The sequence below is a fragment of the Barbus barbus genome, assembly GCF_936440315.1.
Source record: "Barbus barbus genome assembly, chromosome: 15".
NCBI classification, from domain to species: Eukaryota; Metazoa; Chordata; class Actinopteri; order Cypriniformes; family Cyprinidae; genus Barbus; species Barbus barbus.
Window position 1 is genome coordinate 18,456,320 of NC_136743.1, and position 24,688 is coordinate 18,481,007.

General features: G+C 37.9%; 2 protein-coding genes across 3 annotated transcripts in view; one reads left to right on the plus strand and one right to left on the minus strand.

Annotated features, from left to right (window-relative positions):
* The window catches only part of LOC306881035 (chromodomain Y-like protein), a 32,862-nt gene extending 16,879 nt beyond the window's left edge, over nt 1-15,983 (plus strand). The window contains exons 2-7 of the mRNA XM_079434916.1: nt 5,901-6,687; nt 7,624-7,886; nt 9,476-9,648; nt 9,778-9,988; nt 12,976-13,119; nt 13,511-15,983. Of these exons, the coding sequence (XP_079291042.1) occupies nt 5,901-6,687; nt 7,624-7,886; nt 9,476-9,648; nt 9,778-9,988; nt 12,976-13,119; nt 13,511-13,669 (1,737 nt within the window). The 3' untranslated portion in view covers nt 13,670-15,983. The remainder of the gene's footprint in view (nt 1-5,900; nt 6,688-7,623; nt 7,887-9,475; nt 9,649-9,777; nt 9,989-12,975; nt 13,120-13,510) is intronic.
* On the minus strand, nt 15,784-23,917 carry LOC306881038 (ribonuclease P protein subunit p40-like). Of its 2 annotated transcripts, XM_079434921.1 has the most exons (8): nt 23,659-23,917; nt 23,439-23,583; nt 23,276-23,344; nt 22,542-22,637; nt 22,294-22,419; nt 21,160-21,358; nt 20,817-20,951; nt 15,784-16,301 (listed from the first exon to the last, which is right to left on the minus strand). In XM_079434921.1, exons 1-8 carry the CDS (start codon nt 23,773-23,775, stop codon nt 16,103-16,105), a joined length of 1,086 nt encoding a protein of 361 aa, XP_079291047.1. In that variant the 5' UTR covers nt 23,776-23,917; the 3' UTR covers nt 15,784-16,102. The 2 variants fall into 2 exon arrangements, with proteins under 2 accessions (XP_079291047.1, XP_079291046.1); XM_079434920.1 differs by having other exon boundaries at nt 15,967-16,301; nt 23,439-23,886.
* Between the last annotated feature and the right edge of the window lie 771 nt (nt 23,918-24,688).

Consider the following 24,688-nt stretch of genomic DNA (forward strand, 5'->3'; position numbering starts at 1 on the left):
AATTTGTACACTGTGGCTTGTAACATCAGTGTTTCCCAGTAGGGTTGGAATGGCCCTCTTTTGGGCATCATTCCCAAAATCTGTATATGTCTTGAATACTCTTCACATGTTAATGGGCGGCTAATCGTAGTTATTTCATCATTCGCGTTTGTCATGGTTTTGAGTACAGCAACTCTAGCTGACGTGGAGGGCTTTTCACTGGGTTTAAGGTTAGCTCTTGTTATAATCGGACTTCGCTGACTTTGTTCATATCTCTGAACGGGAGCTCGGTTACGAGTTTCTCTCCGTGTTTTACTCTCTAATGTGGCTACATCATCATCGTCACTATCGCTGTTTTTATTAGGATCAAAAGTTTCATCCAGTGCTGCTTGCTTAACTGCGGCCACTGGAAATCCGACATTGCCGCAACATTCCTCAAGAGCCGATATATAATTATTGCCGGTTTGGAGTTTCGTCTGAAGCGCATCTATTATTCTCACCATGTTTTCACTTTTTCTTGCCCAACCTTGTCTCTCGTATGTAAACGCCTCAACCTGTGCTCTAAGCTTTTGCAATTCATCCGAACGCGCTTTCTCGATTTCTTTGATGCTCGCTACTGTGCGCTCATTTTCGGCTAATGTTTCTAGGTCGTTTTTCCGAAGTAAGTAGACGATGGCAGCTGTTGTTTTTTTATATTTTGATTTAGATGTCAATTTTTCTCCTTCGGCCAAAAACCAGGATATGATTTCGTTGTTTTTCCATTTAATGTTCAATCCTTTACCACTTAAATGAAGAAGGATATTTTTTATATGCACAGCGTGAATTTCCATGATCTCCTGATCTGCACTGCCGCTGTACTGTCCCTGAAAAGCCATGTTTCCCAGCTAATTCTCCTCCCACCGGATTTCTACGGTCTCCGGTCTAACAATGGGTATGTCAACCCGTTCTAAAAATGTGTCTATATGTGAGATGCAAAAAGCTTTCCCTCAACACTCCTAAAAAATAAAAGGAACGAACTTACCACAGCAGTTGTAGACAGGGAAGAAGAAGCTCAAACCTCATGTCCTCCGTCAGTGAGAATCAAACCGAAATTCGCGCTGGAAAGACGTCACTCGCCTAAGTAGGGAGATCACGGAGGCTGGTCACCACTGTAAGGTCCACACATTTGGCCCAAAGAAGGTATCCAATGGTGGATGAAGGGTTCCTGCGTGTTTGGTCTTTTCAATGTGCAAAGTTCTTCAATTTAAGTTAAACTCTAATCTGACTAGGGATGGGTACCGAAACTCGGTATTAAATCGGTCTCGGGGCTAAATTATGAAAGACCGGAGTATCGATAAGCTCTGACGTTATCGGTACTTCTGTCGGTATTGGAGAAGTTAAGAAAACACACATACATTTATTGTTGCTCTCTCTCTCTCTCTCTCTCTCTCTCTCTCTCTCTCTCTCTCTCTCTCTCTCTCTCTCTCTCTCTCTCTCTCTCTCTCTCTATATATATATATATATATATATATATATATATATATATATATATATATATATATATATATATATATATATATGTCGCCAGCTGTTTTTGTGAAATAATATTCAAACATTTGTCTATGATGCATTTTTTCTATGCGCAATTCAGAAGCCAGATCGCGCTCACGCGGAGGAGCTTCAGCACACGCAACATGCGGAATTGCTGCTAATTTAAAAGTGAAAGTAAAATGCGCACGATGCTTTTATAAGCTATTTAAGCAAAGGGAAAGAGGGAAAACTCAAACAAACTAAAAACAAACAACTGCTTGATAGGGAACCGCCGCAAATTTAAAAGTGTGAGTAAAATGTGCACGGTGCTTTTTCAAACTATTTAAAAGTGAGGGAAAGAGGGAAAACTCAAACTAACTAAAAGCAAACAACTGCTTGACGCCGAATTGCCGCTAATTTGAAAGTGAAAGTAAAACGCGCACGGCGCTTATTTAAAACCGAAGGAAAGCGAAGAAAAGAAGGAAAACGACCCCCCACCACGGTGATACTGGTATTACAGGTGTTGTCACACGTCGATTAACCGGTGGGAAAATTTCCTCACCGTCACAACCCTAGTTTGCAACATCATAAAGGTGATCTAGGGCCTATAGAGTAGGACTGCATCCTTCATATCTCCAAAAAGTCTTTTGTCATATTTATAAAAGAAAGATACAGCTTTATGATTCTCTCCGAAAACAGCCGAGCTCTTGGAGGCATGCCGTGGGCGGAGCTAAAGTGTCACAAGCACTTATGTGATTGCTTACAAAACACAGAAATTTAATGCGTTTTTACTTACCGCCTGCGGTTCCGAATCCTGACTGGGATCCTTTATCACTGGGACTGCTCCATCTTTCAGTATCAAACGATGTGCAAATCCACCGTTGAACTGGGCCTTGATTATAAAACATTTGTCACCGAAATGAAGGGAACAATCAAGCTTTCGAAATTCGAAACTTCATTGCTTCCCCGGAAAAACAAACTGCAGCCACTGTTAGGGTTGGGTATCATTTGAATTTTATCGATTCCGATTCTGCTTATCGATTCCTAGTTTTGATTCCAATAAGATAAAAAAATATCCAATATAAAAATTTAAGTCAGACATTTAGATGTCAATCATTTATTCTGTGCCCTCAGTTGATGAAGGAGGGGGAGGAGGAGGACAAAAGAGGGAGGAAAATGGGAGGAGCATGCAAGAGTTAGTTTAATATAATAACTATGTAATATTTCCACTCAAATAACATTTTGGAAAATGACTGCAAATGCATGTTGTGCACATCTGGAACAGAGATTGGTTGAAATAAATAAATTGGGGGAAAAAAACAAACAAAATATATAAAAAATTTCTGAAGCGAAACTGGTCAGGTCTGAGTTCCAGCAGAAACTGTCTGTGACAGGGAGTGATTGACGGCTAATATAACAAATCTAAAATCTGCATTAAAGTTAAGAATGTAAAGGTGAAGTTTAATTGGTTATGTAATATTGGTTAGAAGGGTGGAATAGTCACTGCATCAGCTCACGGCAGGCACATACTGTGCAGTAATTATCGAAGGTTTTGCAAAGAAATGAAAACAGGTCACACCACAATAATTATTTGCACTCGCACAAATGCTCCCAAATATATTTTGAGTTCACGTAGATTAAATTCCAGGGGCATATGTGACCAAAATGGTCACAATTTCAAGCCCTGTTGGAACGACATGAGGGTTATTAAAGGTGCAATAGGTGATTGTCTTCAGAAACATTTTTTGTTATTCTGGTTGAGTCTCTTCACATCCTGATAGCAATCATTAAGTTAAGTGGTCTAAATGTATTTATCTGTATTTATATATTCTGTGGAAGGTGTAGGACCAAGAAATGTTCGTCCAATCAAAACGTTCGATCCAAGCATTTTTATTGGCTTTCCTACCTGCCTGTCAACGTATGTATTTGCATACCTCTGCGCACCCTGTTCGCGCAGACACGATACGTCATCAGCTCGTTCACGCACGCTGTGCAGTCAGAGCGAGAATGGCAGACAAACATCAACAACCCGATCTTCCTTCCTGGTAATGTAGTACTTTTACGAACTCTGTTATAAAGTTTTCTCACCGGTGAATGACACATGATGTAGTCCAGCACGGTTCCCAATTGATAGTTTTCATGTGACGTCACACCCTTATAGGAACGCCCACCTGGCAGGCAAAATTATGCTTTGCTCCACTGACCAGCTATTTTTAATCAGATTGCATCAAGTAATAATGTAGTAAAACGCAGATATTAAAAGGCGAGATTCAGTGGACACCTTATTGATGTATATTTTGTACAGGCAAGAGGATGAAGCCAGAATATAAACACAATGTGCAAAGTTTCACATTAAATGGCTTCTCATAGATAACTATTAGAAGGAAAACACTGAACCGTTAAGCGGACTGCTTTCATATTCCGGCCTCATCGGCTTGCTTGTGTAAACTATGCATCATTAATATGGTGAATACTGAATTTGATCTTTTAATAATACTGTTTTAATACGGTACTTTAAGTGTTTTTACAGCGTTTTGTCGCACTGTTTATGATTGAAATATTGCCGCGGGTGCTTAATATGGATTGCAAATGGCCAAAACTTGCATTTTGTTCAGAAATACCTGTTTTATTCTTTTGAGAGGTGATCTAAATATTTGTGGCTGGGAAACAGATGAAAAATTGACACGCTTGTGCAGTTCTATGGGTGTTTTTCCCTCCAGGACTTCGAGCCAGTCACGTGACTGAAAACGATCAATCCCAGTCCTCGCGCCCCCTGCTCTGCATATTTTGCATGTCTCGCTTAGTTAACACACCTGATTCAGATAACCAGCTCGTTAGAAGAGAGCTACGTGCAAGAACTGTGTTCCGATTGACATGCTCCCTACACAGTGTTCATTGCTCCCTACTCCTTGAGCAGGAAAAATCCGTTGAAGTTTATTTCACTTCAGAACATTCATTCACGGATTTGCGCTCACACACAGACGAAACTTACTAGAGAAGTGCGACATGACATACCTCTGTAAATAAATACAATTTAAATTCACGTCTCACACACTTTAATGCCCTTTGTATGGAACACATATGCTCGCTTTGAACTGGAATCATGGTGGAATATCTGGTGATGTCCACTTCGCAGGGCACTTATGATTTACGGTCGAATAGAACAACCGTCGGACGTGATAAGATATGCGTATGAACAGTGTTGGGGAAAGTTACTTTTAAAAGTAATGCATTACAGTATTGCGTTACTCACTAAAAAAAGTAATTAATTACGTTACTTAGCTACTTTTTATGGAAAGTAATGTGTTACATTACTTTTTAAATATAAGCAGGGCTTGATTGTTTTTAATACAAGAAGTTCTAATAATAGCAAATGTAAAAGCCCTTTCACACCAAAAACATCCAGCACACTCCCTCTTTGAACTGTTACCGTCTGGTCGACGCTACAGAGCTCTGAGCACCAGAACGACCAGACACAGGAACAGTTTCTTCCCTCAGGCAATCCATCTCATGAACACTTGACAATAAAACGCGGAACACACAACTCTATTATTTATTCACCACACTTGCTTGCTTTTTTTTTATCAATTTTTTTTTTTCATTTCAAATTTGCACATATCAGACCTGTACACACATAATTGACTATATTATATATTGTGTTTTTGCTGTTTTGTACATTGCCTATTTGGATATTTGTATATTATTCTTTATCTGTGTCCTGTCCTGTTGCTGTCTCTCCGTTGCACTGTGGAGCTTCTGTCACTACAACAAATTCCTCGTATGTGTAAACATACTTGGCCAATAAAGCTCATTCTGATTCTGAAAAAAAGTGTAATGAATAAACCTCAAGCTGAAGGAAAAGTAAATTCACGTCTGTAAAGTAGAACGCAGGGGAAGAGGGCTCAACACTCTTCAGCAATAAAAAACAATGAAGCACAATTTAGTCAGTGTTAGTTAATTAATGCAATAACATTAACTAGCATTCTCGGGAAAAAGAAAATCCTGAACACATGGACCTTCACACAACATGAGGGTTAAGTGATACGCAGCCAATAAACCATTAATTGCAAATTATATGACCATCCTCCGTATCTCCACACCAACATATAATAATCATGAAACTACACCGTCTCCTTGATGACCATTTTGCTCAGTCCTTTGTTCAGTCCAACTGAGTGCAGTTAAGAGTGGTAGTGTTTATAATTAGTGTAAATAGCCTTTGCCAACAAGGCGGGCTATTTGCACTTAGTGTGAATAGACACTCCATTAATAAAATAAAAGTAAAAGTGTATTGATAGAAATGGCCATTTCCTCCATAACTAACTTTTGTTATTTAGTCTTTTAATCTCCAGCATGTTATTATTTTACATAAATGTCACTAAGCCATACTTTATCTGCATGTTCCTCTTTAGGTGGAGAGAATAGTAGGCAAACGTAAGAACAAAAAGGGCAAGACTGAGTACCTGGTCCGCTGGAGAGGCTACGGCTTTGAGGGAGACACCTGGGAGCCGGAGAATCACCTGTCCAGCTGCGTCGAGTTCATCCATGAATTTAACCGGCAACACAGTGAGAAGCAGAAAGATGGAGCTTTACTCCGTTCTACACGCAGCTCTCCCAGCACAGCCGGAGGCAACACTAGCATCAACGCCCGCAAACAAATCAACAGGCCTCAGCAGTCCTCAGTGAGTCCTAACACAGCGAAGACCTCTCCGCCCACCCCAAACACACCCTCCACAAAACGGCTTCAGCCAGCACAGCATTCACCGCACAACAGCGATGCGCAACAGCAGAAGAGTAAGAGATCGGCTGGCGTGAGTAGCAGCGGCACTGCCATTATGAGCACAGTCACTGACACAGCTCCGACGGCAGCACCGACAGCTGCTCCCACTGTGAGTGCACTGCGGCGTAGTATGGACCTGGCTAAATCTGGTATCAAAATCCTAGTGCCGAAGAGCCCAATGAACAGCCGCACTGACACAGAGGAGTCTCCCAGTGAGGCAGCACACAGTCTGGAGCAGGGAGGCCAAGAGCCAGATGCTGTGCCCCCTGAAGTGGCCTTGCTGGAGAAACCTGCCGGAGCAGTGCGTGTACAAGGAGAGGAACGGGCTCGTATGGGCACGAGGCCCAGAACGCAAACGGCACTTCTGCCACCGCAGATTCCCATTACCCCCGCTGCCGTACGCACGTTAAATGGGAAAGGTAGAGTCCTCTCGACTTACACTGAGAACTTTACAGTACATTCTTTTGAGGTTTAGTAGAGGGTTTTAGTTCCAGGCCTGGAAGCATCACTAAATTAGTTTGTTTCAGCCCTACTCGTATAATTTAATGGATTGTGTGTTTCTAGTCATAGAACAACACAATAAACGCTAATAAACAAGCACTTGATGAATGAAAGCAAATGTGTTGCTGCAGAACATCAAGTTACTGGATTCAAGAAGAGTTGATTCAGAAGGCGTATGCAATCCTGAATATGACAGTTCTATTTTCCATCAAAATTAACATTGTTACAATGGTCTTGATTTGTATAACATAAGGAAATAATCAAATAATCTTGATATTTATGTCACTTATAAAATGTAATAGTATGTCTTACTGGTAATGACTAATAATTTGTGTTGATACTTGCATATGCAGATGACTTGCACTAAAATGAATTAATTTCAGGCCATGATGTTTCATCCATAATATACACAACCCTTCAAAAGTTCAGTTCACTAAGATTTTCCCGTTTTTATGAATGAAGTCTCTTATGCTCACCCAGACTGCATTTATTTGATCAGAAATACATTAAAAATAGTATTTTTAAAAAAAATATTATTACAATTTTAAAAACATTTTAATATATTTTAAAATTTAATTTATTCCTGATGGCAAAGCTTACTTTTCAGCGTCATTACTCCAATCATCAGTGTCACATGATCCTTCAGAAATCATTTCAGTATGCCAATTTAGTGTTCAAGAAACAGTTCTTATTATTGTTGAAAACAGCTAAAGTATTTTTAAAAATGTATATATTTATTATGTACCAAATAATAAAATGGTGTTTTTCATTATATGATTCTTGCTATAGTATTGCTATATTTGATTTATATCATATTTGATTTATTAATTTTTGCTTTTGATGTTGTTTCATAGGTATGACTACCCTCATGGAGGCCTCGTCTGCAAATGGAACGGCCATTACTCAGAGTGGTGCGGCAGGAGTGATGAGCAGCTCAGGGCTGACAGGCAAAAGGCGTTTTGAGGACCGTGCAACTTTCGACAAGCGTCTGCGCTTCAGTGTTCGTCAAACTGAGAGTGCTTACCGCTACAGGGACATTGTAGTTAAGAAACAAGATGGCTTTACACACATTCTGTTTTCTACCAAGACCTCTGAGAACAACTCGCTGAATCCTGATGTGAGTACAAATATATTTCATATTAGAAATGTTGATTTGACTTTTGATTTAAAATGAACAAAAATAGTTTGGACTATTTTTAAGTATCTTGACATTTCACTCGTTGCTTTTTATGGTTTAAAAAAACCTAAATTTCTGAATTAAGACTGGATGATATGACAGTAGAATATACACTCACCTAAAGGATTATTAGGAACACCTGTTCAATTTCTCATTAATGCAATTATCTAATCAACCAATCACATGGCAGTTGCTTCAATGCATTTAGGGGTGTGGTCCTGGTCAAGACAATCTCCTGAACTCCAAACTGAATGTCAGAATGGGAAAGAATGGTGATTTAAGCAATTTTGAGCGTGGCATGGTTGTTGGTGCCAGACGGGCCGGTCTGAGTATTTCACAATCTGCTCAGTTACTGGGATTTTCACGCACAACCATTTCTAGGGTTTACAAAGAATGGTGTGAAAAGGGAAAAACATCCAGTATGTTGATGCTAGAGGTCAGAGGAGAATGGGCCGACTGATTCAAGCTGATAGAAGAGCAACTTTGACTGAAATAACCACTCGTTACAACCGAGGTATGCAGCAAAGCATTTGTGAAGCCACAACACGCACAACCTTGAGGCGGATGGGCTACAACAGCAGAAGACCCCACCGGGTACCACTCATCTCCACGACAAATAGGAAAAAGAGGCTACAATTTGCCCGAGCTCACCAAAATTGGACGGTTGAAGACTGGACTGAAAAATGTTGCCTGGTCTGATGAGTCTCGATTTCTGTTGAGACATTCAGATGGTAGAGTCAGAATTTGGCGTAAACAGAATGAGAACATGGATCCATCATGCCTTGTTACCACTGTGCAGGCTGGTGGTGGTGGTGTAATGGTGTGGGGGATGTTTTTTGGCACACTTTAGGCCCCTTAGTGCCAATTGGGCATCGTTTAAATGCCACGGCCTACCTGAGCATTGTTTCTGACCATGTCCATCCCTTTATGACCACCATGTACCCATCCTCTGATGGCTACTTCCAGCAGGATAATGCACCATGTCACAAAGCTCGAATCATTTCAAATTGGTTTCTTGAACATGACAATGAGTTCACTGTACTAAAATAGCCCCCACAGTCACCAGATCTCAACCCAATAGAGCATCTTTGGGATGTGGTGGAACGGGAGCTTCGTGCCCTGGATGTGCATCCCACAAATCTCCATCAACTGCAAGATGCTATCCTATCAATATGGGCCAACATTTCTAAAGAATGCTTTCAGCACCTTGTTGAATCAATGCCACGTAGAATTAAGGCAGTTCTGAAGGCGAAAGGGGGTCAAACACAGTATTAGTATGGTGTTCCTAATAATCCTTTAGGTGAGTGTACATGTACTGTATGGCATCAGATTTTTAGTGTTCTTTCCAGACTGTGTCACAGAAAGGTGCATGGAATGGAAGCCATTTTGTATTGACATGACTAGCCACATTCTGACATAGACACAGCTTAACTAGGTTTCTATTATATATGATATTACTCACACTGTGATATTGGTCATTCCCCTCACCCCACTATGAAGTGATATAACGTCACTCAAATTGTTTTCAGGTAATGAAAGAGGTTCAGAGTGCCATGGCCACAGCTGCAGCCGATGACAGTAAACTTGTTCTACTGAGCGCCGTGGGAAATGTCTTCTGCTTTGGCCTCGACTTCATCTATTTTATTAGGCGGCTCACAGATGATAGGAAAAAAGAAAGTATCAAAATGGCGGAGACAATCAGGTACAAAATGATGAGAATATAAATATTATGACAGCTATTTCACCACCATATTTCAGAGAAATGTTTTGTAATAGTAGACTATGTTTTGTAATAGTAGCTATAAACCAAAGTGTTTTCTTTTGTCTTCAGAACTTTCGTCAACACATTTATTCAGTTCAAGAAGCCCATCATTGCCGCTGTGAATGGGCCTGCTATTGGGCTTGGAGCGTCTATCTTGCCTCTGTGTGATGTCATCTGGGCCAATGAGAAGGCTTGGTTCCAGACTCCTTACACAATCTTTGGCCAAACCCCAGACGCCTGCTCCTCTGTAACATTCCCTCTCATCATGGGAGTCGCCTCGGTGAGTACATGAAGTGTGCCTCTGCATGAATAACTTGTCTTTTGGTTTTAGTGTGTGTGTGTGTGTGTGTGTATATGTGTATATATATATATATATATATATATATATATATATATATATATATATATATATATATATATATATATATATATATATATATATATATATATATATATATATATATATATATATATATATATATATATATATATATATATATATATAATAATAATAATAATAATAATAATATTATTATCAGTGTTAAAAACAGTTGTGCTGGTTAACATTTTTGTGCTACTAATAAATTAAACCACTAAACAAATTTTGTGTTAATAGTAATTGAGCACCAATAATAATTAATAAAGATCATGTGACACTGAAGACTGCAGTAATTACTGAGGAAAATTCAGCTTTTCATTCACAAGAATAAATTACATTGTAAAATATAAAAACTTGTAACTAAAATAAGGGTTCAAATAAGCAAGGTTTAGAACTAATCAAGGAATTGTTGATCTAGGTTTATGAGTTTTATGTGTGTTTTCGATTAATTTTCTCCCCCATGATGGATTTGCCATTGTAAATAAAACAGCAACAACTTTAATGTTCCATATCCTTCATTATTGACTACCAGAACCACTCTGACAAAAGTAGCTCTTGCTGGTAAAGGAAGGAAACTTGTAAAATGTCAGGCATCTGTATAAACTGCTACATAGAGAGGCCATTGGAATTAATGACTGATCAAACAGGCAATGAAAACATTAAGGGAGCCTGTACAGATTTTATTAGCCTGAAAGTGTATTTATTGTACCAATTAATGGAGTAATATGGCAGCATAGCTTAACGACAAAACAACCGAGATAAGAGAAATCCACTGACAAGATGGAGTGACTACCTCTGCTTGTGACAGCTCCGCCTTGTCCGTTTGATCACTGCCCAGTAGCCATGCGTGAAGCAGGCATGAGAAACAAGAAGTGTGGCAACAATGACTTGTGCTCATCATCACTGCTGCCATTAAATCATAAATATATTATTTTCTTTGTCCGACACAGAGATGCACTGTGAGCATAAAGGATTTCTGTCAATAAATTTCAAAACTCTTGATTATTCTAAACGCTTGATCGGTATATATTCATGTATGCATTAAAACACATTTATAAAAACAATAAGCATATAATTACAAAGATAATATTAAGTATTTTCTTTTTATTTGTTCTGACCAACCTCTAATTTCTACTATTTCCACTACATTACACTCTTTGCTTGTTTTTCTTGTTGGGTATTGTTCCGTCTTCACTCAAAACTGCTGTGATAACTCCTATACCTAAGAAACCGGGGGCTGATTCGAGTAACTTGGATCATTTTCACCCTATATCAAATCTCCCATTTCTTTCTAAAATACTGGTAAGGATTGTTGCAGCCCAGGTGCAGGATCATCTTTCTGATAATAGACTGTACGAGCAATTTCGATCTGGCTTCCGTTCACATCATAGTGTTGAGAATGCATTAGTTAAGATTTCCAATGACTTAATGGCAGCTGCTGATTCAGGACTTCTATCTATTCTTATTTAGCTTTATTTGAGTGCAGCATTTGATACTATCTTGCACAGTATTTTGTTGGACAGATTGGAGTCTATTGGAATCATGGGACTTCGCTGGTTTCGATCTTATGTAACGGGTCGTACTCCATTTGTACAGCTGAAGCAGTTTACATCAAAGCCTTAATGTGTTACTCCTGGGGTTCCAAAGGGCTCCGTTTTAGGTCCTCTTTTATTTATTACTTATCTTCTACCTCTTGGTAATAGTTTTAGGATGTTTGGTATTCAATTCCACTATAATGCTGATGACACCCAACTTTCCCAGTCCTCCAAACCCACCTCTGCTTTTCCTCCGTCTATCCTCTCAGATTGTGTAGCTGAGATTAAAGACTGGTTTACATCAAATCTTTTTAAACTAAATATTAGTAAGACTGAAATTCTTCTTGGCTCAAAAACCAATCTGACCAAGTCTAAATGTTCCTTAGTGAATATAGATAACTTTCCAATGTCTGTTTCTAAACAGGTTAAACGTTTGGGTGTCATTTTTGACAGTGCTTTATCATTCGAAGCATATATAAACCGTGTCATTCGCTCTGCATAATTACACATACGTAATATTAATCGATTTCGTCTGGCCCTTTTGGTAAAGAACACATCGATTCTTGTTCACGTTTTAGTCACTTCCTGTATTGAGTATTACAAGGCTCTTTTTTTATGGTCTGCCGTCAAAGCTTCTCAATAAACTTCAGTTAGTACAGAATTCAGCTGCACATATTATTGGCAGAACTCCTATAACTGAACACACTTCTCCCATATAACAACACTTGCATTGGCTCACGGTTCAGTACTGTATTGACTTTAAAATCCTTCTTACTTACAAGGCACTCGGTAATACTTATCTGACCTTCTTCATATCTACACTCCTACTCGCACTAAGAACATCTTCTGTACTCACACAGCTTCTATGTGGTCTCAAACCTTGTCATGCAGCTCCTCTCGCCTGAAGACCCATCTTTTTAGGCCGGCTTTTTTGTTATTGCTTGTATGCTTGTATCAGGTCTGTCCAGACCGTAATGATTATTGTTGTTTGTGACACTTGTAAATTAAATTAAATATATATATATATACATACAGATTTATTTATAAATGTGTGACTTATATTTTTAAATGAAAACTTAAATACAAGGAATTCAAATAGATTTTTCAACTTTTTTGCTTTAAACCATCTGCAAATGTTAAATCTACAAATAAAATGGCAACATAAAAATAATTTCTTTATAATCTATGCACAGGATAGACTTGGTGTTGTTTCCAAAAAAGGAAATATACTGATATCAGCATCAGCTATCAGCCAAAATGAGTTGAAAAATATCGGCATATTGGTTATCAGCAAAAATCCAATATCGTGCATCCCTATAATTCTGATTTCTTGTTCCTCTACTGTCAATGTAGGCTAATGAAATGCTACTGAGTGGGAGGAAGTTGACCGCTCAGGAGGCTTGTGCCAAAGGACTCGTGTCCCAGGTTCTGTGGCCAGGGACCTTCACACAGGAAGTCATGGTTCGCATCAAGGAACTAGTATCTTGTAATTCAGTTGTAAGTCATCTTTTCATTTTTTTTTTTTTTTCTTGTTACATTTTCGCAATGCATACATCCGCACAATCCCCTCAACTTTTCATATTGTGTTCTGTTTCCTTTAATGGCCTTTCATTGTAACTCATGGGCATTTGATTCTCATAGTCTTTTTAGAATAAATTGAAAATAAGCTTTATCCTTAAACATGATGCTTTAAACCCTGCTTAGACCCTTGAGGATTTTGAATCATTGGTACATCATGTATTTTTTGTTAAAATGCACTTGCGATAACACTTCTGTACAAATTCACAATGCATCCACATCCATAAGTCATGTGCCTTCTTTTCCTTTTCTTCCTTATTCTGTTCCCCTCATTTTATTTGCCATGCTGATGCTGCCGGAAACACTGAAGGTTCTGCGCGAGTCCAAAGCACTAGTGAGGAACATTAACCGGGCCGCCCTGGAGCAGGCCAACGAGAGGGAATGTGAGGCACTTAAGAGGGTCTGGGGCTCTCCTCAGGGCATGGATTCCATACTCAAATATCTCCAGAAGAAAATGGATGAATTCTAAGTCAGTTAAATGTCCTACGGGTGTCAAAACCTCCATCCTCAAGTGCCTGATGTTATTTAAACAAGGTTTTCAGTGGTTATTTTTTAGTAGGACTTTCATGGAACAGTGGAAGACAGGCGTGGTCAAACCCGCACTTCATCTTCGTCCAGGACGTATTTCATTTTCTTCAGACTGCAGAAAGCAGCGTCTCATTCTGCTACACTTGATAATGACTTTAATGCAAAGTTTGTGATAAATCTTGCACTGCGCAGAAGGACAAAATGCCTTATGTCAATTCCGGCCATCTTTCTGTTCAATTTCTGTTGTATCAAGTAATGAATTGCTTTGTCATAGAGGTAATACGGATTTGGGCTACTTTTCGAAGCACCACCTATGCAGACTGATTGAGAAAAGATGGATAATATCAGTGTAATTTAAGAAAGGGATGCGTGAGACTTGAATTAGTTTAATTTTGCTCATTTTGGATATCGCTACACTAACAGATTGTAATTAGAATCAAGTCTTTAGCAAGCTTTTCTTCAGAAGGTACTTTTTATTCAGCAAATAGAAATCATCTCAAGCCTAGTTCATCTTGACTATTCAAGCAAATCCTGCTGGCATTTACATCGGCCAACTCTTTGAAGTCATTTTCATAAATAGATAGTTATATCAAGAAAACCAGACACTGACGGCAACAAAAACGATACCAATGCTGTTATACAGACTTGAAAGCTACTAATTGAATCAAGTGATCAAAATGAATACTTAAGTACTTGTGGATTTGCAAGGCTCTGGCTTAATAGGAATTAACAGTTATTTGTATCAAAGTTAACTTTTGTACGTTTTGCTGGCTTAATTTTAAGTTTTCTGCTTGGTTTCATTTGTACAATCTGTTTGCTTTTGAATAACATACCACCAAATAATTTATGTAAATGTTGTTGACACAATATGTCTAATTTAATAACTTATGACATTATGAAATTGAATGAGGTATGTTCCTCACGAGTCAATAAAGGATGCTGGTATTTTAAATCTGCATCCTTTTTTTCTGCTGGTTCAAACAGACTGGACTGCTGTATCATCAGAAGAGCTCCGAAGATAAACAACCGTCTCAAAGGGAAAATCTTACTGAAATTCACCCCAAATATCTGTAGTGACTAGCTAATATGCACTGTTATTAAATGGAATGGATTTCTTTCTTTACAATTTTTTATAACATGGGTGGGGATGGAGTTGCGGGACTGTCCACATAAAATTGCATAAAACGTGACTTTGCAAACATATTTTTCCCCAGTGCTAAAGTCCTACCTCTCAAAATCCATATTTTGATTTTTAGCAAAAAAGTGGCCTGTTCAAAATCTCATGCTATAGCATGTTTCTGGTACAGATATCTATGCACTATTCCTTAATTCAGCTCCAAACTTTTGCTTATAATTGGTCTGTTTGACAAATACTTTACAGGAAAAAAATAATCAGCTTGGCCCCTGGCGATAAGATGTGTAACTTATATATGTTATGAATTGTATTCAGTATTTATTGACCATAGTTTGCTGAAGTGGTTCCTTAACATGGACTAATTAACACATGGTTGTGTATGTTTTTCCCTTCCCAAATGGTTTTGTAAAATGAATTCTTGTTTACGAAATTATATTTATGATTGTGGAAATAGAATTGTTTTGATTATTTTTATTATACTTATTGAATGCTTTTGTTCAGTTATTTTAATTGAAGATTTTTCCAAAACAATGTGGCAGGTTATATTTGATTATGAAGTGCATTGTGACATTAATAATGTCTTGTCAATGAAACTTTGATCGGTGATGATTAACATTCAATTAATAACTCTGAAAGACAAAACCAGAAACACATCCTAATTTTCTTAAAGCAGCTTTGCAATATCTGAAATTTGCTCGTGACTTTTTATTTAGTAAATTTGAGAATATTTGAGCTCAACCCTCTCGCTGTTATGGATGTCTTTTGAATTCTGTATACAGGGTGTTGTAGTTTGATGTAAACACTCTATACCTGAGGAAAATAACTTTGTTCCAGTCACTTCACTGACAAAAGTATATCTACTTTTAGCATTTTCTGACTTTCAGCATAGCTGTACATAATATGTGATCTGCCTTTAGTTTCAAATGCTGGTCAAAATTTGATTTTATATATATATAAAATGACAAGGCGCATTTCTTATAGTCGATATCCTAAATGCTATAAATTGTACAATCTGTAAAAATTATTTTTAGGTTTCTGAACATGTAACAGCTGTGAAAATGACTGATCCAAATAAACTGATATTCTATACTTTTTTTTTTTTTACTTACTGTTATAATTTAATAAAAAAAAACTTGAAACAACAGTGTACATTTCATATTTCTGTTTGTATTTTACATTATAACAGTCACATTAATAAAAAAAAAAAGTGAGGTCCCTCCGTGTTAAATATCCACTGTTTTAGGGTGGGCAGCCATCTTGAGCACTGGTAGCCATGTGTAACCAGTAGTCCTGATTCTTGAAGCAAACAAAATTGTAGAAGTTTTCACCACCTTTGAGGAATCCATGTTCTGTGGCTCCCCACGACACAGGACTATCCATAAATCCATGCACAGTGAGGGAAATCCACGGTGTAAACTTGGGTTCATCGAAATACTGCCTGGATGATTCAGGAGAGAGAAATACTCTGCTTGTAAGTTTCAAAAGTACACTATACCATACTTCTATAAAGAGTATGTATTATGGAAATATTACTTAATATACTTAAATATTACACATATATACACAGTTTTCAGACACTTAGTTGCAATTAAATGTACTCTAATTTAAAATGTTACATACAATTAGCTGAACTTTAAAGGTTTTATTTTTTTACCCACTCAAGAAGGACTTTATATACAAAGTTCTGGCATGAAACTCCAGATGGCGCAGTCCGATCTAACTCAGTATGACAATGACATCACATGTCACAACTGATTGGTTCTCTCCTGTATCAGTAGCCAATGAGCTCGCTGCTCAACATTCAAATACTTGGCTAATGCTTGTGATAGCAGTTTGCAGCGCACTTCAGAAACCCTCCCCAGCTCCACTTGTATAGATCTGCTACAGGATAATCATACAGGTCCTTCTCAAAAAATTAGCATATTGTGATAAAGTTCATTATTTTCTGTAATGTACTGATAAACATTAGACTTTCATATATTTTAGATTCATTACAACACAACTGAAGTAGTTCAAGCCTTTTATTGTTTTAATATTAATGATTTTGGCATACAGCTCATGAAAACCCAAAATTCCTATCTCAAAAAATTAGCATATTTCATCCGACCAATAAAAGAATGGCCATTATGTTCATTTATGCACTCAATACTTGGTCGGGAATCCTTTTGCAGAAATGACTGCTTCAATGCGGCGTGGCATGGAGGCAATCAGCCTGTGGCACTGCTGAGGTGTTATGAAGGCCCAGGATGCTTCGATAGCGGCCTTAAGCTCATCCAGAGTGTTGGGTCTTGCGTCTCTCAACTTTCTCTTCACAATATCCCACAGATTCTCTATGGGGTTCAGGTCAGGAGAGTTGGCAGGCCAATTGAGCACAGTAATACCATGGTCAGTAAACCATTTACCACTGGTTTTGGCACTGTGAGCAGGTGCCAGGTCGTGCTGAAAAATGAAATCATCTCCATAAAGCTTTTCAGCAGATGGAAGCATGAAGTGCTCCAAAATCTCCTGATAGCTAGCTGCATTGACCCTGCCCTTGATAAAACACAGTGGACCAACACCAGCATCACTGACTGTGGGTACTTGACACTGGACTTCAGGCATTTTGCCATTTCCCTCTCCCCAGTCTTCCTCCAGACTCTGGCACCTTGATTTCCGAATGACATGCAAAATTAGCTTTCATCCGAAAAAAGTACTTTGGACCACTGAGCAACAGTCCAGTGCTGCTTCTCTGTAGCCCAGGTCAGGCGCTTCTGCCGCTGTTTCTGGTTCAAAAGTGGCTTGACCTGGGGAATGCGGCACCTGTAGCCCATTTCCTGCACACGCCTGTACACGGTGGCTCTGGATGTTTCTACTCCAGACTCAGTCCACTGCTTCCGCAGGTCCCCCAAGGTCTGGAATCGGTCCTTCTCCACAATCTTTCTCAGGGTCCGGTCACCTCTTCTCGTTGTGCTGCGTTTTCTGCCACACTTTTTCCTTCCCACAGACTTCCCACTGAGGTGCCTTGATACAGCACTCTGGGAAAAGCCTATTCGTTCAGAAATTTCTTTCTGTGTCTTACCCTCTTGCTTGAGGGTGTCAATGATGGCCTTCTGGACAGCAGTCAGGTCGGCAGTCTTACCCATGATTGCGGTTTTGAGTAATGAACCAGGCTGGGAGTTTTTAAAAGCCTCAGGAATCTTTTGCAGGTGTTTAGAGTTAATTAGTTGATTCAGATGATTAGGTTAATAGCTCGTTTAGAGAACCTTTTCATGATATGCTAATTTTTTGAGATAGGTATTTTGGGTTTTCATGAGCTGTATGCCAAAATCATCAATATTAAAACAATAAAAGGCTTGAACTACTTCAGTTGTGTTGTAATGAATCTAAAATATATGAAAGTCTAATGTTTATCAGTACATTACAGAAAATAATGAACTTTATCACAATATGCTAATTTTTTGAGAAGGACCTGTATATGCTATGGGGGTTATTTCATATATGTGCAGAAGCAGTGTTTCTTAAATGCTCACACACAGCAGCATGTTGTGGATGTATTGGCAGTAGCAAGTCTCGGTACTTGCTCTGCAGCAGCGTAGCAGATCTATTCCGCCAAGACCAAAAACATTAACATTGTCATGTGCATTACCATGCCAATCCCTCCGAGTTGTCATGACAGAAATGCACATCTTTGTAATCTCATTATTACTTCTGTTGTCTTTTACGAAATTTGGTTAAAGTGTACTGACTGAACACACTGACAAGAATTTAAAAAACTAAAATATACTGTTATGACAGATCTATTGAAATATCTATATGTAAATGTATTGCCATATCAGCATCATCTGCCATTACATTGCAGACACAAATTAAACATTCAACAACGTGAATACAATAAAAGACAAGATGGTGCATTTCTATAAAAGATTATTTAAATGTACTTGTGATGAAAAGAGAAAGTTTTTCTGGGTCAACCTGTATTTACAGGTACATCTCAAAAAATTTGAATATCATGAAAAAGTTTTTTACTTTTTCATGATATTCTTGTATATCATGTTTTTTTCTTGTAACAAAAAGTGAAACTTTCATATATTTTAGATTCATTACATGTAAAGTAAAAAGTTTTTTTGTTTTAATTTTGATGATTAGAGCTTACAGCTCATGAAAGTCAAAAATCAGTATCTCAAAACATTGCAATATTTACATTTGAGTTTCAATGAATGACCATCCCTACAGTATAAATTCTAGGCATCTCTTGTTCTTTGAAACCACAATAATGGGGAAGACTGCTGACTTGGCAATGATCCAGAAGACGAACATTGACGCCCTCCACAAAGAGGGTAAGTCACAGAGGGTCATTACTGAAAGGTGCGGTGGTTTACAGAGTGCTGTATCAAAGCATATTAAATGCAAAGTTGACTGGAAGGAAGAATTTGGGTAGGAAAAGGTGCACAAGCAACAGGAACCGCAAGCTTGAGAATACTGTCAAGCAAAGCTGATTCAAACACTTGGGAGAGCTTCACAAGGAGTGGACTGAAGCTGGAGTCAGTGCATCAAGAGTCACCACGCTCAGACGTCTTCAGGAAAAGGGCTACCAAGCCACTTCTGAACCAGAGACAACGTCAGAAGCGTCTTACCTGGGCTGTGGAGAAAAAGAACTGGACTGTTGCTCAGTGGTCCAAAGTCCTCTTTTCAGATGAAAGTAAATTTGGCATTTCATTTGGAAATCAAGGTCCCAAAGTCTGGAGGAAGAGTGGAGAGGCACAGAATCCATGTTGCTTGAAGTCCAGTGTGAAGTTTCCACAGTCAGTGATGATTTGGGCTGCCATGTCATCTGCTGGTGTTGGTCCACTGTGTTTTCTGAAGTCCACAGTCAACGCAGCCATCTACCAGGAAATTTTAGAGCACTTCATGCTTCCTTCTGCTGACAAGCTTCATGGAGATGCTGATTTCATTTTCGAGCAGGACTTGGCACCTGCCCACACTGCCAAAGGTACCAAAAGCTGGTTCAATGACCATGGTGTTACTGTGTTTGACTGGCCAGAAAACTCGCCTGACCTGAACCCCATAGAGAATCTATGGGGTATTGTCAAGAGGAAGATGAGAGACACCAGACCCAACAATGCAGATGACCTGAAGGCCGCTATCAAAGCAACCTGGGCTTCCATACCACCTCAGCAGTGCCACAAACTGATCACCTCCATGCCACGCCGAATTGATGCAGTAATTCATGCAAAAGGAGGCCCAACCAAGTATTGAGTGCATAGAAATTAACATACTTTTCAGAAGCCTGACATTTCTGTTTAAAATATCCTTTTTTTATTGATCTTATGTAATATTCTAATTTTCTGAGACACTGAATTTTGGGTTCTCATTATCTGTAAGCCATAATCATCAAAATCTCAAGAAATAATATGAAAATATTTCACTCTGTGTAATGAATCTATATAATTTATGGGTTTCACTTTCTGAAATGAGTGACAAAAAATATTGACCTTTTTCACGATATTCAAATTTTTTGAGATGTACCTGTAATTACACATTAGTAATGATAAAGTTGCAATTTAGTGCATTTAAAATATATTGATTTTAAATAGAATCTTCTATAACACACTACTGTTAAAATTAGAATCAATTACTTTACATGTGCTTTGGTATGTTAACGCAACATTAAAATTTGTGTAACAGTGCATTTTTAATGTCTACTCCAAGTACACTTAAGTTGCCTTTTATTTAATTAATATTAATTTTAAATATAGTTTTGAAGTATTTGAAGTACACTACAAGTGCACAGTCAATACAATTTATTTTAAAGCACTTGTTTTTCACAAAAATTACAACACAGAACTGTGAAAATAATCATTGACCAATCGTGCCACAGTGTTTATGGGGAAATTATTCTACAAATGACTTATTTCTAGTTGTCTCTGCATATTAAGTTGGGATACAGTAGGTGACAGTAATGTTGGGCTCTCACCTGAGTTCTTGCAGCAGCTCAAACACATTCTCAGGTGAGATAAAACCAGTAACGGTGCACAGCAAGGCCTGACTGACAGAGCTCTGGGGCTCTGGACACACATATGTCGACAGGAAACTGTCAGCAGCATTTTCACTGAAAACATACACAGTTAAATTGAGAAATACTGTCAAACACACCCAGAATTCCTTTATTGTCTCTTTGTACTCTTCAAGTACTAATTGTACAATATATGGAACCAATTCACCCATTTAGCACATGACAATCATACAAGAGCGCTGCATGATACAGCAACTGGCTTTTGTGAATTTAACAGTTTATAACCATTCCTCAGCTCACTTACCAGCTGATGTCCAGGTTAACCGCTCCAAGCCACTCCAAGAGGTGATGTGGGTCACATGACAGAGTCTTTCCTTGTATGTCTGATGGGTAAAGTGTGGGACATGGTATATTTTTCAGGGTGTGATGGCTAAAAGCAGGCTTGTGCTCCTCGTATGAGTACTGGGACAACAGCTTGATAAGAGTCTGATCTTCATCTGAACCTGAAAAATTCAGAAATACAAAAGGCTAATGCCGAGTTCACACTGCATGATTTTCAGAATCATCGGATATCGTTGTTTTCACACTGCACGACTATCTGGGGTGGCATTCAGTTGCTGCTGTGTTCACATTGCACAATGGATCGGTGACAGGTTACACACTGCATGACTTCACAATAGGAAGAATCGCCGACAACTCTGTCTGCTCCGCAAACTACGTTTCACAACCAAACGCACACGAGAAGTGATAAGGAAATAACGCAAGATCACACTGATATGGGGTCTATGATAAGTCCTCCCCGAACAAACAATAACAAAGATGACTTTGTAACATCGCCTACTTCTGCTGGGAAAATTTTATATACACAAATCTAAGTACTTGAAAGTGAAAACAACGTTTTGTGCATTTTATAATGAGCTTGTCAACAAAAAAAGTGATGAAAAAGAAAAATGCAATAAATCTTTTGTCCTTTATAGAAGAATGATTTACAGGAAAAAAAACCCTGGCCCCATTTTAATTTATTTTTGTATTTTGTATATATATATATATTTTTTTTTTTACATTTCTTCATGCACCGTTCTGTATATTCTAATTTCTAATGCAAAAATGTAGTGATATTGCCACGTTGTTTGTACGTGTTAAAAAGTCCTCCCCGTATCTTGCTCTCTCATTGGCTGTAGGTCATCGCCGATGTATGTTTCAGTCAAAACTCATTTCACACAGCAGGATTTTGAATCAACGACAGCTCCAGATATTTAGCATGCCAAATATTTCATGGGCATCGGTGACAATTTGCCTTCGATTTGTCGGCGATTTCCCAAAACCTGTCGGCGAGTGAAAATCAGGGCTAAAATCGTGCAGTGTGAACTCAGCATAAGGTGAGTTTTTTGTGTTTGTTAAGATCAGTGATGGTGATGATGAAGTACTTAAGACAAACCTGTGTTGTATTTTGTCAAAAGGAAGTCATATCTGAGTGGTAGTCTGTCCTTCAAACTTGAGAGAACCCGCTGGTATCGTTTGGTGCCTGGGGTCAAGCTTTTGTCAGTGAGATCCAGAGTCACGACTGCAAAACAAAGACATTTTATGATTATTATAATACTAGTATTTATGTTCACAGAAAATGTTACGTTTGTTCACATAAAACACCTTCATTTCATGTAAGCTACTGAGAATAAAGAGATTTACCAAATCTCATGGCTTTTTTGTGATTGTACAGAGATGGGCGTCCCTCCAAGCCAAGTTGTTCATATGTGTCTTTATCTAGAGACAAAATTAACTGACCTGAAAAAAAAAGTTTAAAATGATTATTTAATGTCTATTAGTCCATGTCTATATGTTAATGTGCTTGTCACAATTAACTCTTAGCAGATGCTGGCATTTAAAATTAAACCAACTATCAATTAAGTTCATATTAATATATTAATGTAATAACTTTAAAATAAAATGGGGGAAAAAACTGAATCAAAATGAAAATTAAATAATTTATTGAAAAACATACAGTTCTGGAATATAGAACATAACTTCTGGACTTACAAAATATTGTGATTAATTTAAAATAATAAATTAGCCACATTAATTCAATATATCAAAAGTAGTAAAAGAGCTTGAAAACATGCAATTCTGTCAATTATAAGTTAGCAGAAAAAAAAAAAGTTAATTTTATGGGGGGTTTAAAATAAGGACCAGCTGCATAAACATAGTCACTATGTTAAGACTGTGACTTAAGAAATAGTTTGATTAGCCAGCAGTTAACCAAGTGATAATCAGTCTTACTTTTCAGATTCAAATTAGTCCTATTTACGTTTTTTTAAATTATGACTCATCCTGCAGAAATAATGAAATTACTAACTTTTAAGACTAGTCTAAGCTGTTTATGCAACCGGACAATTTATCCATGTAACGTGAAGTATCTAGCTTACCGCTGGAAAGAAGAGCAATCGCATTATCTTCATCAATGTTGGTGTTGTAAGAAAGGGCATAGACGTTTCCTGGGTAAAAAGATAAAAATCTAAATATCTGATTTAATATAAAAAAAAACTGTAAATATGATAGAGATGTACAATAGCATATTTCTCCTCCTACCCTTCTTTACAAGCGCCTCGAGGAATGTTTCTTCCAGTAGTTGATAGACCGGCAGATCCCGCACTAAATAATAAGGGCTGAAGCTGTGGATGACCCCGCTGATATCCGCAGGCAGGGTCCCACATTCAGGTATCAGCACTGAAATCTGCGGAGACAGAATACAATCTAAACACAGTTGAAAAATGATGACGTTGAGCAAATGTTTATTGATTAAACTCACTTTGTAATTAAAGTTGTGCTTCGACACGTGGATGTCATGGCGAGACTTTTCATTCAAGAAGTTTGATTTCTCGCACACCAACAGGCTTCTCGGGCATTTTTCCAGCTCTGGCGACATTTTGATATCTGTGCGCAATGTTTACATTTTTATGACATCAACCGAGCAAAAAGAAACAAGCTGATTGAGCTCCCAGGTTAGGTTATGTGGCTTAATGTTAAAAAACTGCTGCGAACTTCTGTCGCAAACATTTGACGTCAGTTCCTGCACACGGCGGACTCGGATTTATAAATACTATGGACCGTGAGATCAAAATTTCACAACTTGCGGATGATACAACCCTGTTTTTAGAGAATACAAATCAGGTTGGTAAGGCTCTTGAAACAATTAATGCATTCTCGGAGGCTTCTGGTCTAAATTTAAATATTCCTAAATGTGAAATTCTTTGTTTATTTGAATCTGATGACATTTCTATAAATAATATACCCATTAAAGATAGTGTGAAATATCTTGGTATTCATATCTCTAAGAAAATATATCTTAGACAAGATATGAATTTTCTCCCTAACATTAAAAAAGCTAAATTAATATTTAACAATTGGCTTCAAAGAGATTTATCTTTCCTTGGTAGAGTTCTTTTAATAAAAGCTGAAGGTCTAGCTCGCTTCATTTATCCATCCTTTTCATTATTGGTCCATGAGAATACCTGTAAACAGATTAATAGTTTATTGTTTAAGTTTTTTAGGAAAAACAAACATCAGCATCTGAAGAAACAGGTTTTATGTGGTAAAAAAGCTGAGGGAGGTTTTGAAATGCTTTTTTCTGTTAATAATTTTTTTGATGTTAATAATACTTTTAAATTGAATTGGGTAAAGAGTTGTGTCAATTCGCCAGAGTCTATTTGGTATTTTATCCCACATAATATCTATAAAAAAGTGGGAGGGCTTAAGTTTTTGCTCACCTGTAATTTTTCTCCTTCTAAGCTTCCTATAAAGCTTTCTAAATTCCACAAACAAGCTCTTTTGGCATGGAA

What these genes read in the sequence shown, in the direction of transcription:
- LOC306881038 (XM_079434920.1), bottom strand. Translation starts at nt 23,775, where the DNA reads ATGTCGCCAGAGCTGGAAAAATGCCCGAGAAGCCTGTTGGTGTGCGAG. An exon ending in CGAGGCGCTTGTAAAGAAGG is followed by an intron (nt 23,345 to 23,438) that starts GTAGGAGGAGAA and finishes CTTTTTACCCAG; the next exon opens with GAAACGTCTATGCCCTTTCT. An exon ending in GTTAACCTGGACATCAGCTG is followed by an intron (nt 20,952 to 21,159) that starts GTAAGTGAGCTG and finishes GTATGTTTTCAG; the next exon opens with TGAAAATGCTGCTGACAGTT.